This window comes from Spea bombifrons, chromosome 9, assembly GCF_027358695.1.
Source record: "Spea bombifrons isolate aSpeBom1 chromosome 9, aSpeBom1.2.pri, whole genome shotgun sequence".
Lineage (NCBI taxonomy): Eukaryota > Metazoa > Chordata > Amphibia > Anura > Pelobatidae > Spea > Spea bombifrons.
Genome location: NC_071095.1, coordinates 42,014,185 through 42,032,497, shown reverse-complemented (window position 1 = coordinate 42,032,497; position 18,313 = coordinate 42,014,185). Strand labels below are relative to the sequence as shown.

At 43.0% G+C, this 18,313-nt stretch overlaps 1 protein-coding gene across 1 annotated transcript in view; it reads right to left on the bottom strand.

Annotated features, from left to right (window-relative positions):
- Window positions 1-2,939, bottom strand: part of STARD9 (StAR related lipid transfer domain containing 9) — a 90,963-nt gene extending 88,024 nt beyond the window's left edge. The window contains exon 1 of the mRNA XM_053474460.1: window positions 2,840-2,939. Within this exon, the coding sequence (XP_053330435.1) occupies window positions 2,840-2,886 (47 nt within the window). The 5' untranslated portion in view covers window positions 2,887-2,939. The remainder of the gene's footprint in view (window positions 1-2,839) is intronic.
- Between the last annotated feature and the right edge of the window lie 15,374 nt (window positions 2,940-18,313).

Here is an 18,313-nt window from a genome sequence, read left to right as displayed (position 1 = left end):
AATTCAAAATGTAATATTTGTATTAAAATGACAGATTTGCTTTGGTTTGTTACTGTTCTTCTAGCGCTTAGATGACAGGAACACTAAACTAAAGGGTTAATAAGAGCAGCCCAGTACAGCAGACTGCGATTCACTATAGATTCACTATGTTCTGTCCTCACTTGTATATCCTATATCACAAATGACACTACACAGAACTTCCGTAGCATATGACGGTTCAGTTAAAGCCGCATTCCATGTTTTGTATAAAAACTTGTAACATCTCCTAAACAAAAACAAATAGGATTGAACATTACAGAGCCAATTGACTCAAAAAGAAGTATGTTTCGAAACTGATTATAGTCATTTCCTTTCCTTTTCTATTTGATTTCCCTTTTTTGTGCATCAGGGCCAGGCTTTGTGCATAGGGTCCTCAAATGCTATTAAAACAGGACTGCATAGAAAATCTCACATTCACCTAGCTTCGAGTTGAGAGTATACAACAATTGCTGACGCAGGGTTTCTTTGGGGCGGGGGTGTATTTCTTTGGTGTAGGGGGTTTATTTCTAAAGTGGCAGTTTGCAACTATGATTAAAGGAATATATTTTTAACTCGCTCACGTTGCTACTCATTATGAGTAAATCACTTTAAATACTGAATATGAATACATTTATTTTTTTTTCTTTGGAGAAAAATTCTAAATTTGTCAACATCTGCATTAAATCTACAATCATTGTTTTTTAAAAAAACATAAAAATTGACTTTTATTTTGGAGCTGCCCAAGATTAATCCTATATGGGCATTTGCTTTTCTAGCTAATAACTTTGATGTAACTACACAGAGCTTTCTAGCATCCTGTAATTCCCACAGATATATAATGCACAGGTTACGGTACTTGTTAATATATATCTGTGCATTCATTCTATACAAGAACAATAAATCAGTCTTTAATTTGACTAATAAACCAATGATCAAAGCCATGCAATTTGTTTTGGTAGCTTTTACACCCAATACAATTGTAACGGGACCATTAATCTAGCTTTTAAGTAACTTGTACTGCTACCACCCAGTCGCTATAAAAAAATATTCACAAACACTGCAGCAAATGTTTTTTAAGGAAACACAAAGATTTGGAACATTGAGCTCAAAGGCTAAACAAAAGCCTTTTCCAGTAAACAATAATTATTTCACGTATAAGCATGAAGCAGCAGATGATTTCTCTCAATCTGGACCAGGGTTAGACTGTCCCAACAACCTCACTGTCTACTGCCAATGAGCTACCCAGGAAATTGCATCTCAGTGAACTGACACCTTAGCGTCCATCACTAAAACAGCGCTGTCTGACGTTTTCATTGGGTGAGAGATGGAGGATCTGGATTCATGGCTGAGCCGCTTAACATCAATATCATGAAAATCAAAGAAAATCTAATATGGTATGGAGAACATGGGCAGGTATTTGTGGTTACATCCATCTAGCTTCAAGAATACAGAACACTTGACCAAGAGACTCTTTGGTGTGGGGAGCTGCGAGCTGATCTCCGCCATGTAGACCTGTAGGGGGTTAATTCATAAAGTTTGCAACTATGACTGAAAGATAGTTGGATTTTCAACTCACTGATGTTGCTACTCATTACGAGGATCCAACCACACCAAGTTGTTCCTGCAAGTAGGTATGACTTGGCCCTGTACAATGTTTAGTTAAATTAGAGCTTCATGAAATTTCAGTGATTAGTTTTGCATCATACAAGGTCAAACAAGCTTTTCTTGCAGATGCTCATGGGAAATAGATAATTGCCCAAAAATTCCCAATTTAGTTAATAATCCCCATAAAGTGACAGAGACTAGCAATCTACTGCCATTTGCAGCAAAGATCATGCCAATGAAGAAAAGTTACCTGTAAAGCTCTATACTGCATTATAGGTTCTGTGCTCTGCAGTTATTACTATGGAAGTAAAGGCTATTGGTGGCGGTTTCTTAAGTTATAGAATAAAACTTCTAAATGAGGTTGATGGACTTCCCGTGACTACCACCTATTTTGTCCGCTCAAAGAATCAGTTAGAACCGGTGGATCAGCACAGAGGGATCTGTCAAAACGATAGCGACAGACCCACCTGAGATCACCGGAGGCCACTGTGGAAACATGCTCTTCTAGGGCAATTTAATAAACCCACAGATTACTTAGCTAATTGATCAGTTTGGCCGAAATAGCAGATCTTCCTTGATTGCTGATCCGCACGTCATATTATTGAGAACATGACGTATAGAATATGGATAGGTTTCACACTCATATCATTGTCCCAAATACAAAATTCCTAATGTAATTTAATATTTGCATCGCTGGCCAACAATCCGTTCCTACAAAGACTCCTGTTATATGCCGACACTTATACTATAACCCATTGTTGGTCGATAAAGGGAAAAAAATTAAAAACAGTGCGTCTTTTGTCTTCTAATAGACCGATCCCTTTGGTTCTTCTCCAGGATGTCACGACCCCCAATGCCTTTAATAAAAATGACTCTCTTTAAGATTTGAATGCAAAATGTAACCACCTACTCAGTGCTGCTTAAACAGAGCTAACGCTTAACATGCAGACAGAACAATGTGAACTCTGATTCCATATAAGATCCCCAAAAATCACAGCTAAGAAAAATCATAATAATCCTGATTTCATATATGCTGAGATACGCTACATAGCTATATATTACATAATACGTAATGCTGAGATATGCTATATAGCTATATATTACATCATATGTATCGCTGAGATGAGTATATATATCACACCTTACGCATGTACACGCTATATCGCATATGCTCTTTCATGCGTACATACTGTGCATTGCGACATCGGGTACCTACCTCTTGCTGAGCGGTCGGACCCGCAGAGCTACCCTGACGTTTGCCATGGCCACAGAAGGCGAGCCTCATATCCTGCCCACAATGGAGTAACCGGGCAGTCACCTACTACATGAACGCTAGGGGTACGTCAGGGTCCCCAAAGTGCCCCAGCAGCCACAGGCTGGACACGCAGCCGGCGTTCTAACTCCGGACGGCACTGAAACAGGGGGCGGGGTCAGCTGCTGTCAATCACACATACCCAGGGGCAGTAACTACTGTCATTACTCTACAATGGCTGGTGAGAGGCGTCGACTTCAGAGCCTGTAACCTCTTACCCTCTGAAGACTGTTTTGGTTCATCCCAAGAAGTAGCCGCCCATCAGAGAGATGCCATTGTACGAGGGAAGTCGGGGGCGTGTGTGGAAGGAGAGCGTTGTGTGAGTTGGCGCTGGCAGCTGCTCACAAAACTTCTATACGCTCGGTTTACAAACACAGCAAGCGGAAGCCAGACGGTCTCAAAATACGAGCCTTTACCCAATTAGTGTGTGCTTTTCTTCTCTTTTCACTGTCCCCTTCATGTATCCTAATGTACCAATGATGTGAAATAAACACATAAGGGAAATGTGAATCTGCTTTTGAACTTCTTAGGGCGCACGTATGTACGTCTCCATGGTTACTGCCAATGAGAACTGGTAAAACAGAAACTCTCTCTCAGATATAGGAGTGTGTGCCCCCCGCAGCCCCCCACACAGCGTCATGTGAACACAATGCATTAACTTCTAGTTATTGAGGGCACTGATGAAGGGAGGGAGTGGGAGCAGCCATTAAAATAAAAGAAGTGTCCTTCTTTCCTCCCCTGAGGAGACTCTTAGAATGTTTCCATGTATTCCAGTGTTTTACAGGCCTAAAAGTTACAATAATTGGGTGTATTTACCTTTGGGGCCGACCTAAGGCTGTAGTCCACCTCCATGGTCGGTGTCTCCGCTACAATAAAAGGCTGTACGCCTTTAAAACGGAGATAAGACGTGGAACGCCTTTTAGTGAGGCTTATGGAGGTTGTGCTGAGCGGCACAGCATTCATAGCATAAATAGGCCGGATGGGGAGATCAAAGATGTCCCTTGTAACTGGCCCATTGTATAGCGGGACACTTGTGGCAGGACCTGCTGCCCTGGGCTCAGATACATCTCTGACAGTAATGTGTATGCAAACAGCAGAATATGTGTTTATAAATTAAAAAGTGTAAGTAAAACAGATTCTTCTCGGGCTAAATACCTCGCTCTGTTACATAAATAACAGAAATCTCTACATCTAGAGCCCAAAATGTCATATAAAAATTCTTGTTTACTCATCCCTTAACCACACCCCTTAACCACACCCCCAAAACAGACACCTCTCTGGGCATTTGAAATATTGTCAAGGAAATACAGCTGTATGCGGTGTAGTCCCTGGAGGGACCATGACGTCCCCACAGTCCCACATCTGGATTTTGATTTCAGGGCTGGAACAGCTGTATTTCTTTAACATAAAGTTGCTGGGGCTTTGGAGGAATATATATGGGGCCTTTATCATCCTAAATTGGCCCTGGCGGGCTGGATTTGCATAAAACAGGATATGATAAGATACTGTCCAGATAACTCTATTTCATTGTATGAAGCCATAATTACAGCATGTTTTACAGAGTAATACATGACACATTTGGGAATGTGTATAAAGAGCATTTGTTGTGCAAGGTGGTTGCTATAGTGATTGCTTCACATTTTAGAACCTTGCCCTATATTTGACATGCATTCCCACTCATCCCTGAATCAATGCTAATGATCTGATTGCATTTTGATTGCAGAGGCATGAATATACTATCTGGCTCATTGCTGGCCCTTAAGGACCTGTCTGAGTAAGCCGTCTACAGCTCGCCCAAAAAAGTACAGTTTAAAAAATACAACATTATATAGTTACCTAGTAACACAGTTGTCTGGTTTACACCGCCACCTTGTGGCAAGTATTAAATACTTAAATGGAATCATAGTCTCAGGCACACCGTACTGTTAGATAATTATGAAATTCATTGGCCAAATACAGGGATGAAGAAGAGGCCTTATTCATATACATCAATCAACATAACTATAAAAATCAAATCACTAGCATATGACTAAATTGAGTGTTCTTTTAGAAGCTTAGATCCAAACCTTAATTTTCAATTAGCTCAGCAGAACTGATGTACTGTATAATAGAGAACCAATGTCCCAGGAGTTTTGTTGTTATGGCTGTCTACATTGGATTTAAAATTGAGGTCGCTAAGGGTATTGCAGATTTTCACCTGATTTTCAGTCTGATCTGTATAAGTGTGTGTGATCATGGATGTCTGTGTATAAGTATATGTTAGCATGAAGGTCTATGTATAAGTGTGTCGTCTTAATGCATGGGCACACTGTGTACACATATGTATAAATGGGTATGAGTAACTGTATTTGTGTTGGCATGGGCAAATTTGTGTGTGTGTTTATGTATGTGTGCCAGAGTTATGTTGCAAGGGGAAAAGAAGTCACTCAAATATCACATGACTGACCTACAATGGTGATGTCCAGGTCTGCAGTTTAAGGGGGAACTCCTGCTGCTTTGTTTTCCGAATGTGTCATCTGCATTGTCAATAGGGTAACAGGGTGTGATAAGTAGGTTTTCGAAACTAAAGATGAGGAAAACTCACATAATGTTTTACCTTTACTAACCAGACATCGGACACTAAGGGTTGGTGGAAGCCTAAGCTCATGTCTAAAGTGCTGTATATGAAGCCAGTATAGTGTAAGAAAAGACATATTATGCTATTTTAGGCATAATAAGTAACATGTGTAAGGATGTTTGACACAATTTGTGGCATGAAAATTTGCAATATTACATAGTTACATAGTTACATAGGCTGAAAAAAGACATGTGTCCATCAAGTTCAGCCTTTACTATTGTAACGGGTTCACCAAGAGAGCTGTAGTAACTCCCAGAGATCACCCACGTGTATCCTCCTCTTGTCCCCGGAATCACTTCCAGCACCAGCCAGCATGCGCACCTTGGAACCCTGCTATGTGTACCCAATAAGTAGACACAACTACCTTGAATTGAGTACAGCAGGAATGAACAGTTTATTGTAGTAAAACATAGACTCATATAGCCACAGAACTTCATTAACATAAATTAACAGATACAAGTATTCAACCCAACCTTTAATCCCCAGTCAGCAATCCTATTGATGGGATTAATTAAACAATGGAGTTCCTGCCTGTTTGGCAGCCAGGCTGGAGCCATCTCTGACTACCTTGGGGCCTTGTATGACAGGTCATTCTGTCACACCTATATCTGTTAATTTGTTGCTGTTGATCCAAAAGAAGGCAAAAAAAAACCTCGCTCTTTCCAATTTTGCACTAACCAGGGAAAAAAATATTATGTTGAGGTCGGCTGTAGAACCGACTCTATTGCTGGTAAGGTAATCCCTGGACAGGCCCCAGCCACCCCCTCCGCGGCCACCATCTTCCATACAGGGTGCCATGACATGACATCACATCCCAGCGCTCCTTGTTTTAAAGTGTAAATGGGCCAGTTGGGGATATCTCTGTAACCGGCCCATTGAGCAGAAGCACGCTAGGGTGATCTGCCTATCAATTTTGCAGTTTCTGCAGTGAAAACTGCCGCACCCCTAGATCTGCCACCCTAGGCAAGGGTGTGTTACTGGGTAACGTGTCATTCTATAGACAACCCTTTCTTTTTGTCATGAGCCATCAGATTCACTGGTATGGTTAATTTGCCATTGCAAATACAAAAACTAAATCCTAAAAACAAAATAAAATGAAATCTTTTAGCCAGCCATCATTCAATGCATTTAACTCTAGGTGGCAGTGCAGCTTTTGATAATAACAGAGAAACAAATTCTGACCCTGCCATCTGAATGTCGCAGCTGGAATCGAGACTCATCAGACCAGGCAACGTTCTTCCAGTCTTCCATTGTCCAATTTTGGTGACCCTGTGGGGATTGTAGCCTCAGTTTCCTGTTCTTAGCTGACAGGAGTGGCACCCGGTGTGGTCTTCTGCTGCTGTAGCCCGTCTGCTTCAAGGTTTGACATGTTCAGAGATGATATTCAGCATTCCTTGGTTGTAACGAGTGGTTATTTGAGTTAGTGTTTCTGTCATATTGGACCAGTTTGTCCATTCTCTTCTGACCTCTGACATCAACAAGGCATTTTCGTCCACACAACTGCAGCTCACTGGATATTTTCTCTTTTTTTTAGACCATTCTCTGTAAACCCTAGAGATGGTTGTGCGTGAAAATCCCAGTAGACTCAGACCAGCCCGCCTGGCACCAATAACCATGCAACATAGAAAGTCACTTAAATCCCCTTTTCTTCATCATTCCGATGCTCGATTTGAATTTCAGCAAGTTGTCTTGACTATGTCTTCATGCATTGAGTTGCTGCCATGTAATTGGCTGATTAGCTATTTATGATAACAAGCAATTGAACAGGTGCACCTAATAAAGTGGCCAGTGAGTGTATCTTCTCTTAATTTTATACTTATAATCTTCCCGAAAATGCTTCTAAAAACATTGTAGGGTAACTGGATTTTGTAATCTTATTAGCTGTAAAATGTTCCCTGACTGATCCTGTGCCTCATTTTATTGTCACTTTGGAAATTATTGGTACTGATCTGTTGGTGTGGTGCATCATATTTTTCTTTTCTTCTTCATACCCAAGAGCCATGTGCTATTGTCCTCCCATGGCATAACCCGCTTTCACCAACTGTGATGGGAGCGAACCTGCGAGCTGAGACATAGGCTGATTTCTGTTGAGTTTACCTTTCAAAACAGGATATCCAAACAGTAGGCCCCCTTAGAAAAGGCTGTTGTCCAATATTGGCTCTTATATCAGCGGGAACAGTCAGAGCTAATAGCCCTTAGGGTGGAACACATAGAATGGAACAAATACACTGATCAGCCGTAACATTATGACCACCTGCTTATATTGTGTAGGTCCCCTCTCTCATCTCGTTCTCTCTGTGCCGGCAGCGGGCAGACCGACCGCCGACACAGGAGAAGGAAGGTCGGTCCCGGGAACTCCTCGACGGGCAGACCTAAGGCTGCCCGTCAATGCAGGAGTTCCCGGAAGAGCTCCCTTACCTGTCGTCCGGTCTCCGGTCCGTCCACTGGGGGCGCAGCTAATTCTTCTGGCTGGCGCCGTGGACGTGATGGACGTCTGGAGATGTGGTCTTGACTCTGCTTGGAGGCAGGGTTTTCTGTTTGGTGCCAGATTTAAAAATCCTTGCTAAGCTTTCACAGGCACAGTGTTGTGGTCTGCTACCTGAGTATCTGAGATTGCTGCCGATTCCTGATTCTGACCCTTGCCTGCCTGACCTGCCATTTGCCTAGTGATTCTGTACTTTTGCCCGTGCTCCTGTGTACCAACCCGGCTTGTCTGATTACCTGCTCCCGTGTACCGACCCGTCTTGTCTGATTACCTGCTCCTGTGTACCGACACGTCTTGTCTGACTACCTGCTCCTGTGTACCGACCCGGCTTGTCTAACTACCTGCTCCTGTGTACCGACCCGGCTTGTCTGACTACCTGCTCCTGTGTACCGACCCGGCTTGTCTGTCTACCAGCTCCTGTGTACCTGTTTTTCATACTCAGTACTTACCTGCTACCTGTGTTCACGGAGGCTGTCTCACTGTTGGGATCATCTAAGTCCTGGATTACCACTGTTGGGGCTTCTCCCTATACAGCAGTTTTCTGGGCAGAATAACTCCTGCGGTGAGTACCTCTAGTGATACAGATGCGACATTACAACAGGGTCATGGATCCTACTGAGTTAAACAAGGTACTTTCAACACATGGACAGCTGTTGGACTCCCACGAAAACCGATTTAAGGATATGCAAGACACCCTGGACCAAATGGCCAGAGCCATTCAATCTTGGTCACCAGATCAGATCCTAGGACCAGATCGGCGTCCGGCCCCTCATCAGCATCATCCTTCTCCTCCGGCCGTGGCTTCTGGATCTACTTCCATGTCTGCTCCTGTTAAGCTTCCGGCCCCTGCCTGTTACAGTGGTGAACCCGAGACCTGTCCTGGTTTTCTCAATCAGTTTTCAATTCAATTTGAGCTCTCTCCTCACCAATTTCCATCTGAGAAGGCCAAAGTGGGTTATCTTATTTCACTATTGTCCGGTAAAGCCTTAGCCTGGGCATCACCTTTGTGGGAAAAGGACTCTCATTTGATTTACAACTGTGCTTCCTTCATTTCGGCGTTTAGGAAAACTTTTGATGTCCCTGGGAAAGCCACCACAGCTTCTCTGTCTTTGCTACACACCGTCAAATTTATAACCTTGGCAGTCGAAGTAAACTGGTCGGATGAAGCCCTTATTGCAGCTTTCTACAATGGGTTATCCCAACGTCTGAAGGATGAGTTATCTACCCGTGACCAACCTGCTGACCTTGAGGAATTTGTCTCCTTGACATTAAAACTAGATAACCGTATCCGTGAAAGACAGTCGTACAAGACGGAAAGATATGAACGTACTTTTTATCATCAACGCCGCTCCCTTTCTCCTCAGAGTCCGTCTTCTACTATTTTGCCTCCAGAGGAACCCATGCAACTGGGAGCTACTAAACTGTCGCTAGCAGAGAAATCTCGTCGCAGGTCACAAGGACTTTGTTTATACTATGGGCAGAAGGGTCATTTTGTATGTTCTTGCAACAATAAACCGGGAAATGCCCACTCCCAGTCCAAGTAAGGGAGCCTTGCCTGGGAGAACATCATTCAGCTCCTAACTTTGAAAATAATTTGATTGTTCCTGTTTCATTGGAATGGAGTGGAAGAAAGATCTCCTCGTCTGCTATGTTGGATTCTGGAGCTGCTGGCTCCTTCATCGACAAGTCCTTTGCTCTCCTGCGTAAGTTACCTCTTTTTCAAGTTTCACCCTCAATTGCCATTTCTGCCATTGATGATCATCTGTTGCAACCCTCGTTTATCACTCAACGTACTTCTCCGTTATTACTCTCGGTCATAACATCACCAGGAAACTATATCACCAGGAAACTATATCTTTCCATGTCATCTCATCCCCATCCTGTCCTGTGGTTTTAGTTCTTCCCTGGCTAGAGTTACATAACCCTTCGATCAATTGGTTCACCGGGGACATTTTAGGATGGGGTCCTGCTTGTATGCAGCACTGCCTTCCTAATACCTTTAATAAAAACTCCTCTATTTCATCTGTTTCCGCTTTGTTGATACCCTGGGCATATCAAGAATACTGGGATGTTTTTGATAAAAAGCAAGCGGAGGTTTTACCTCCCTGCAGACCCTATGACTGTCCTATCGAACTCTTACCTGGCATGTTACCCCTTCAAGGGCGTACATATCCATTGTCCTTACCTGAATCCCAAGTTCTAGAAGATTACATCAAGAATCATTTAAAACGGGGGTTCATTCGCAAATTGACCTCCCCTGCTGGAGCAGGATTTTTTTTTGCCGAAAAGAAGGATGGTGGTTTGAGACCGTGCATTGACTATAGGGGTTTGAATAGTATCACTGTTAAGAACAAGTATCCGCTCCCACTCATAATCGTCCGTGATATATCTTTTCAATTCGTCATAGTCTATCTGGATGATATCCTGATTCATTTCCCGAATCTCCAGGCGCATCGTACTCATGTTCGGATTGTTCTGCAACGTCTTTGTCAAAATAGATTATATGCCAAACTCGAGAAAAGCCTATTTGAAGTTCCTCGCGTCTCTTTTCTGGGATTCATAATTTCAGCCTCTGGATTTGAGATGGATCCTATGAAACTTTCTGCCATCTCAGAATGGCCCCAACCTCAAGCATTACGCCCTCTTCAGAGATTTTTGGGTTTTGCAAATTTATTAAACATTTTTCTAAAATCGTGACTCCTCTCACCAATATGACCAAGAAAGGGTCTGACTGCAAACACTGGTCTGCGGAATTTTATGGCTGATCAGTGTATATCAGTGGGATCGATGGAATGTATCTATTGTTGATGTACGTTTTCAGCCATGCTTTTGATATTGCTGGTACCATGTACGATATTATGGTGGTGTTTTTTTAATTTTGTCAGTGTTGCTGTACTGCCTTGATATCAAAGCATTCAGCAACATCAAAAACTGCAGCAGGGTCCCCGTCAATTTGCAATTTGTGCGAATCCGAATGTACAAGTCTATTTATTAGATTCTTCTCATTTTATTTAACCTGCTAGGGAAGTGAACAATCTTAAAAACTGTTGAGGTGTCAGGACTCGGGTGATCAGGTCGGGTAGGAGCCCATGTGCAGGGGATACTTGGGGTTCAGTCTGTAACCCACGGTGCATGATTATGCAAACAAAGACACCACACGCAGAAATCCAGGTAATGCAGTGTATTTTATGTATATAACAGGACCAGCAAATAAGGGTAATACAGTCTAAGCAAGAAACGTATGGCAAAATAAAATACCAGTAATAAGTCTTTTGGCAGGGAGCCAGCTTGGAAGGGCACGACAGAGAGCCCGCTTGGAAGGGCACGACAGACAGAGAGCCCGCTTGGAAGGGCACGACAGACAGAGAGCCCACTTGGAAGGGCACGAAAGGCACACAGCCCGCTTGGAAGGGCACAAAAGGCACACAGCCCGCTTGGAAGGGCACAAAAGGCACACAGCCCGCTTGGAAGGGCACAAAAGGCACACAGCCCGCTTGGAAGGGTACAAAAGGCACACAGCCCGCTTGGAAGGGTACAAAAGGCACACAGCCCGCTTGGAAGGGTACGAAAGGCCCACAGCCCGCTTGGAAGGGTACGAAAGGCCCACAGCCCGCTTGGAAGGGTACGAAAGGCCCACAGCCCGCTTGGAAGGGTACGAAAGGCCCACAGCCCGCTTGGAAGGGTACGAAAGGCCCACAGCCCGCTTGGAAGGACACAAAGCAGGGAGTCCACTTGGAAGGACACAAAGCAGGGAGTCCACTTGGAAGGACACAAAGCAGGGTGTCCACTTGGAAGGACACAAAGCAGGGAGTCCACTTGGAAGGACACAAAGCAGGGAGTCCACTTGGAAGGACACAAAGCAGGGAGTCCACTTGGAAGGACACAAAGCAGGGAGTCCACTTGGAAGGACACAAAGCAGGGTGTCCACTTGGAAGGACACAAAGCAGGGAGTCCACTTGGAAGGACACAAAGCAGGGAGTCCACTTGGAAGGACACAAAGCAGGGAGTCCACTTGGAAGGACACAAAGCAGGGAGTCCACTTGGAAGGACACAAAGCAGGGAGTCCACTTGGAAGGACACAAAGCAGGGAGTCCACTTGGAAGGACACAAAGCAGGGAGTCCACTTGGAAGGACACAAAGCAGGGAGTCCACTTGGAAGGACACAAAGCAGGGAGTCCACTTGGAAGGACACAAAGCAGGGAGTCCACTTGGAAGGACGGGAAGGACGGGAAGGACGGGAAGCAGGGAAGCAGGGAAGCAGGGAAGCAGGGAAGCAGGGAAGCAGGGAAGCAGGGAAGCAGGGACAGTACAGGTGCAGAGCCACAGCAGGAAGGTCCATGGACTTCAATACAAAGGCACTGACTGAAGGGCAGGGCAGGATCATAAAGGCAGGGTAATCCAGATAACAAGGCCCAGCTGGATGTATGGACTAGGGCTCAACCCAGGTAACAAGGCACACCTGATCCCAGTAATTGAGTTCTGAGTGCTCCAGAGGGCGGAGGGTGGCCACTAGTGGTAGCAGAGTTCTATACAACAGGTATGAAAAAGCGATGGTTCAGGCAGTGAAAAAGTGGTTCCTGACATGAGGTGACAGACCATAGGCAGTTTCATAGAAAAATAAATTATTTTATTTCTTTGTTTAATGATGTATATAACAAGTTTTTTTGTATTGCAGAGATTGTCACTAGGCAAGACAAGGTTAGGTATTTATGAGTCAGTAATTGCAAAGAAAAGGATTCTCATTTTAATAATTTAGCAAACTGAAACTTTGTTGCCGTCTGAACAAGTTCTTTTGACATTAATAATGGTTATGCAATATTCTCATCTGTTTTGTTGTGGTGCTTTAAGTTTGACAACTAGTGTGGGTTGTATCACTAAACAACAGAATCTGGACAATTCTTCTCAACTATACTATGCTTTCTACAAACATCACTGAGAGAATCCAACCAGCAAAACTCCCTAATGACAAGATATTCTACATACATAAAAAATATGAAATATTCTTCAGTTCAGCTAGCATACATTTATAATAGCTGAATTGTAATGCCTATTGGAGTTTTACAGGCATTGGCCCAGTATCACCTATTTCCTGCAGGAGAATTGTGTCCTAGGCCTATAGAAAAAGTAGTATGAAAGAGAAGAATCCTTTACACAGTAGCTTTCTAAAACCAGGTAGGACATGTAGTTGAATACCCAGGGGAAGGAATTCTTAAAGAAGACCTGGTCCGAAGTGTCTTGGGTCTGAGAAGAGTTGTAAAGTCCTTTGCAAAGTGTTCTACAACACAACCAGGTTTTTACTTCTGACGACACATTTATTGACACGTTTAATATTAGGAGTGTTAGAGGTATTAGATGTGCTAGAGGTATTTCCTGTTTTTTTTTTATTATTACGTTTTTATTCGGATTAAAAAAATAACATGTACAGCAAGATAAAATATAGTGTATCAAGATTCCGCAATTGAGGAAGTAGAATGACCATACAGAGGTTAGCGGAATAAGTACAGTAGAGTCGAAATTAATATACATTTGTGCACAAAGGTACAATCAAGGTAACATTGTATCCACAATAGGGCTATAAAGAAGTGAATGATTAATTTACGCACAAGACTGGGGGAGGGGGGGGTCTGGAAACATATGTAATAGGGGGGTTTCCCCTATGGGAAAGAGGGTCTAATCTGACATGGAGTATGGAACCAATGGAACCAATAATGGAGAATACCTTCCTCCACACATATGTAGCATTTTGCCTTCTTGGCCACAACCTCTCCAACAAGATCTAGGGTAGCCAGGGATCATGAAGGAAAGACGTACTGGAGTCAGGTACCAGCGGCAGCTAAGTTTTTTCTGGAGTTCTAGGTGATTTAAACAGTGGGAAACTCCCTTCATCATTGATTCCGCTTCTATCCAAGACTCCAGAGGGAATGTGACCCGTAACTCCTTCTCCCACGCTAACATATGAGATAATTTACTATTGGAAAATTTGGAAAGTAACAGAGAGTACCAACTAGAGATTGCTCCATGAATGTACGGGACTGACGTAAATAGTTTAACAATCGGGTGAGGAATGAGGGGAGAAGGGGTCACAGGGGTGACTTTGGTGTTAAGGGCATGACGGATTTGCAAATATTTGAAAAAATCGTGGTGTGAAATGTTATGAGTTCGAGTGAGATGGTCGAAAGGGGCCAGAGAAGTGCCTTGATATAAGCGACCCAAGGTCCTTAGTGTAGGGCGAAGCCAGTTGCGGATGGTTAAATCAGGAATAAGGAGTTCCATTGTTTCTAAAGGTGTGAAGGGAAAAAATCTAGCGAGGGAAGGGAAACACCGTAGCCATTTATTCCAGATTGTTAGCATGTAGGCTGTCGTGGGGGTTGTCACGGTCTGCCCAGGCTGCGGAGCTGCATATCTGTCCTGCTTTAGTTTCCCTGTTTTTGCTTTGATCCATTCCTGGATTTACTTTTGCTTTGTTCTATTTTCCACTCCTTGCTTCTGCTCCGGCTCTTTGCTTCAGCTCTGTTTCCTTTATTAGGTGAGCCCCACCTGTGTGTTCTGTTTGTCTCACTCTGCAGTCTGCAGTCTAAGGTATGTCTCAGTGCTATGTGTTTGGTTTCCATGTTTGGTTTGTTGTGTACCACTGTCAGCAGGGATTAGCGTTAGGACCCACCGTCATTGGAGTACTTTGGCGTAGTGGTGGGCTAAGCATACTATGGCCATATCATGTGATGGAATCTCCAATAGTTATCATGTAGTCCTAGGCTAGTTTCGGTATTCATGTGTGTCAGTCTGTGATGTAACCTGTCGGGTGCCCTTACCTGTCTTGTTCATATCTTGTCTGGTTATGTTTATTCCTTGTCTTGTGCCACTTATCGTGTATATCTTATATCATGTTTCTTGCCTGGTCTCCCTTTCCCTTGCTTGTCATGTGTCTGCTATATTACCCTTTGCCTAGCTTCCATTCTCCCAGCCTGCAGCATCCTGCACGTGATTCATGTGATATGTTTCATGCCTGCTCCAGGGTGCCTACAGGATTTCGCTTTGTTCTGGACTTCATCCGCTGCCATATCAGGGCGCTGGTGTTTGGCTGCACTACCCTAGGTGCTCAACACCTGGGTGAGTGTGGTCACCCTGCAACCAGGCCCCGTCCAAACTCCACTACTGCACTGTGACTCCTGCATACAAACATCGGGCGCGCTGGGTCCTTTCAGTCATCTGCTTGGACCCAGTCTGTGACAGGGGGTAGGTCTGGGCAGGGCTGGACTGGGACTGAAAAGCAGCCCTGGAAACATTTGGAGACCAGCCCCATATAGTTTATCTCGCGGTCGAGCTCTTATACCCACACGCACCCCTTATACATACCCGAGTCACACTATTTGCTGTACAAATAACCATAAAACATTCTTTTTATCACATTATTTGTATTAAAATGCCAGAAAGTAAAGTGTTAAAAGGCCCTAATAAATTAAATACATCACACATAATGGAATCAAAACATTTGCTACTGCAAACATTTTTAGATGAAAAAGTTCCCTTTTATTCATTTTTTTTAAATTTATTATGCCGGATCGGCTTGCCATATTAAGTAAAATAAATAAAAAAATAAAAATAGAAAGTATTAAAGTAGCTCCGGCCGGAGCTATTGCCATATTAAATAAAAAAAAAAAAAAAAGAATTAAAGTATCGCAGGCCGGCGGCATTAGCACCCAGTACCCGTGTGCGATGGCCGCCTAGTGATGGGAGCAATGTGAGGGGTGAAAGCTCCGCCCCCTCGCACAGACCTTTCACCCCTCACGCTCCTCCCATCACTATCGTTCCAATCCCGCTCGCAGCCGCTCAGCGGCTGTTTTCAATTTTAGTTTGCCGGATCTGCCGGCCCACTGGGAAATTTCCCGGTATCCCGGTGGGCCAGTGTGGCCCTGGGTCTTGGAGAGGAGGGTGGTGCGTGCGGTCTGTCCCCCCGAGCTGTGAGACTTTGTAAGGCGAGAGGATAGCGTCTTCATGAGTGGCCCAGGTCGGTGTATTAAAATTAGCATGGAACATTAGAGCCTGGGATAAAATACAAGTCTCGTGATAAGATTCTATGAGTGGGATTCCCAAGCCGCCTTGGAGTCTGGAAACAAAACGGGTACGGTTAGCAATCCGAGATTTACCCTTGATTTTAGTGAACTTAATAAAATACTTTATATGGAATGTAACAGCATAGGGGGAGGTACTGTAGGGACACAGGTACTGTACGGAGAACATAAAGCAATTTGGGAAGAGCAGTCATTTTGAGGGCATTAATATGTCCCATCCAAGAGAGTTCAAATTGTCTCCAACGTAAAATATCGGATTTAATTTGTTTCCATATTGAAACGATATTGAATTAATTAACCCCTTAAGGACCGGGCTCATTTTTCGTTTTGTACCCTGTGGGACCGCAGCTGTTTTGACACTTTTGTGGTGCTTGTGTTCAGCTGTAATTTTCTCCTCACCCATTTAGTGTACCCACATAAGTTATATATTGTTTATTTCAGGACAAGATGGGCTTTCTTCGGATACCATTATTTTGATCGTATCATCTTATTTACTATAAAAAAAATAAAAAAAACATGGTGAAAAATTGAAAAAAAACACATTTTATGACTTTTATTTGAAAAATCTTTTACTCACCTAAAAAAGCAAGTAAAAAAACTAGCTAAATAGATTCTACTACTTGTCCTGAGTTTAGAAATACCCAATGTTTTTATGTTTTTTTGCTGTTTTTTGTAAGTTATAGGGCAATAAGTACAAGCAGCGTTTTATGATTTCCAAATCTTTTTTAACAAATCTGGTCATTCTGCCTCCATCTCCTCTTTGGAAGATCTTTGAAGCCAGTTAACTCAATTTAACCCCGTCAAACCATATATTTTTGAAAACTAGACACCCCAGGGTATTCCAAATGCTGTTATTTTAACCCTTTCCATGCACCAATTATAGAACTACACTTTGTCAAACTTTGTAATAGTATTTTTTTTTCACACAAATTGTACTTTAGTTATAGATATACAGGTTCTGGTATATGTCACTGTCAAACAACCCCCCAATATGTGTTCAGGAACATCTCCCGAGTACAGCGATACCCCACATGCATGGGTTTGTCAGATTGTTTGGCTGGTAAAAGGCTACTTTTGGGGCATGCGTAATCCAGGTGGTCATTTGGTCATTCTGCCTCCATCTCCTCTTTGGAATATCTTTGAAGCGGGTTAACTCAATTTAACCCATTCAAACCATATATTTTTGAAAACTAGACACCCCAGGGTATTCCAAATGCTGTTATTTTAACCCTTTCCATGCACCAATTATAGAACTACACTTTGTCAAACTTTGTAATAGTATTTTTTTTTTTTTTCCACACAAATTGTACTTTAGTTATAGATATACAGGTTCTGGTATATGCCACTGTCAAACAACACCCCAATGTGTGTTCAGGAACATCTCCTGAGTGCAGTGATACCCGACATGCATGGGTTTGTCGGGTTGTTTGAGATTTAAAATGCCACATTTGGGAAGTGCGCTTTTTTTCTCCATTTTGGTCAGTCTGTACCTATGCCCTATCTTTGAGCTTGGCCACTCCAATTTACCCCATCAGCCATTTTTTTTTATATATTAGACACCCCTTGGGTATTTGAAGTGCTTTTATTTTAACTCTTTGTTGAGATTTTTGAGACATTTTACCACTTGCTCAAAATAATAAACTTTATTTTTTTATTTTATTTTATTTTTTTAATACTTTTTTTATATTTTTTTTTTTACACATTTTGCAATGTACTGGATGGTTCATCTAGTGACATCACTGCATAATTATTTTTAAATGTTAGCACATTTTTTTTTTTTTTTCCATTTTTTTTTAAATTTTTTTTTTAATATTTTACTAATCACATAGTGATTAGAAAGCTGGGTTCCATTGACTTGCATGGTTGAATGCAGTACCTGTATTCAACCTGCAAGTGGAGCCAGAGTTCTCTAGAGGGTCTGGAGACCGTCTAGCTAACTCTATCATCTTTATTGTTTATTTTCCCGGGCCGCCGCCATCTTGCTTGATGGCGAAGATCACCGGCAGCTGCGGCTGTGACCGCTCTCCGGAGCGGTCACAGCCCATCCAAAGGTAAGTGTTTGGTGTCGCTGGATGCCCTCCAGTGTTGAACCTTTGCCGGTTCAGGACCGTCATGACAAGAAGGTCACTAAATGACCTTTGACGGTCCTGAACCGTCAAAAAGTTAAATAAGCTTAGAAAGTGATCAAGGATCACTTTCTTCGCTTA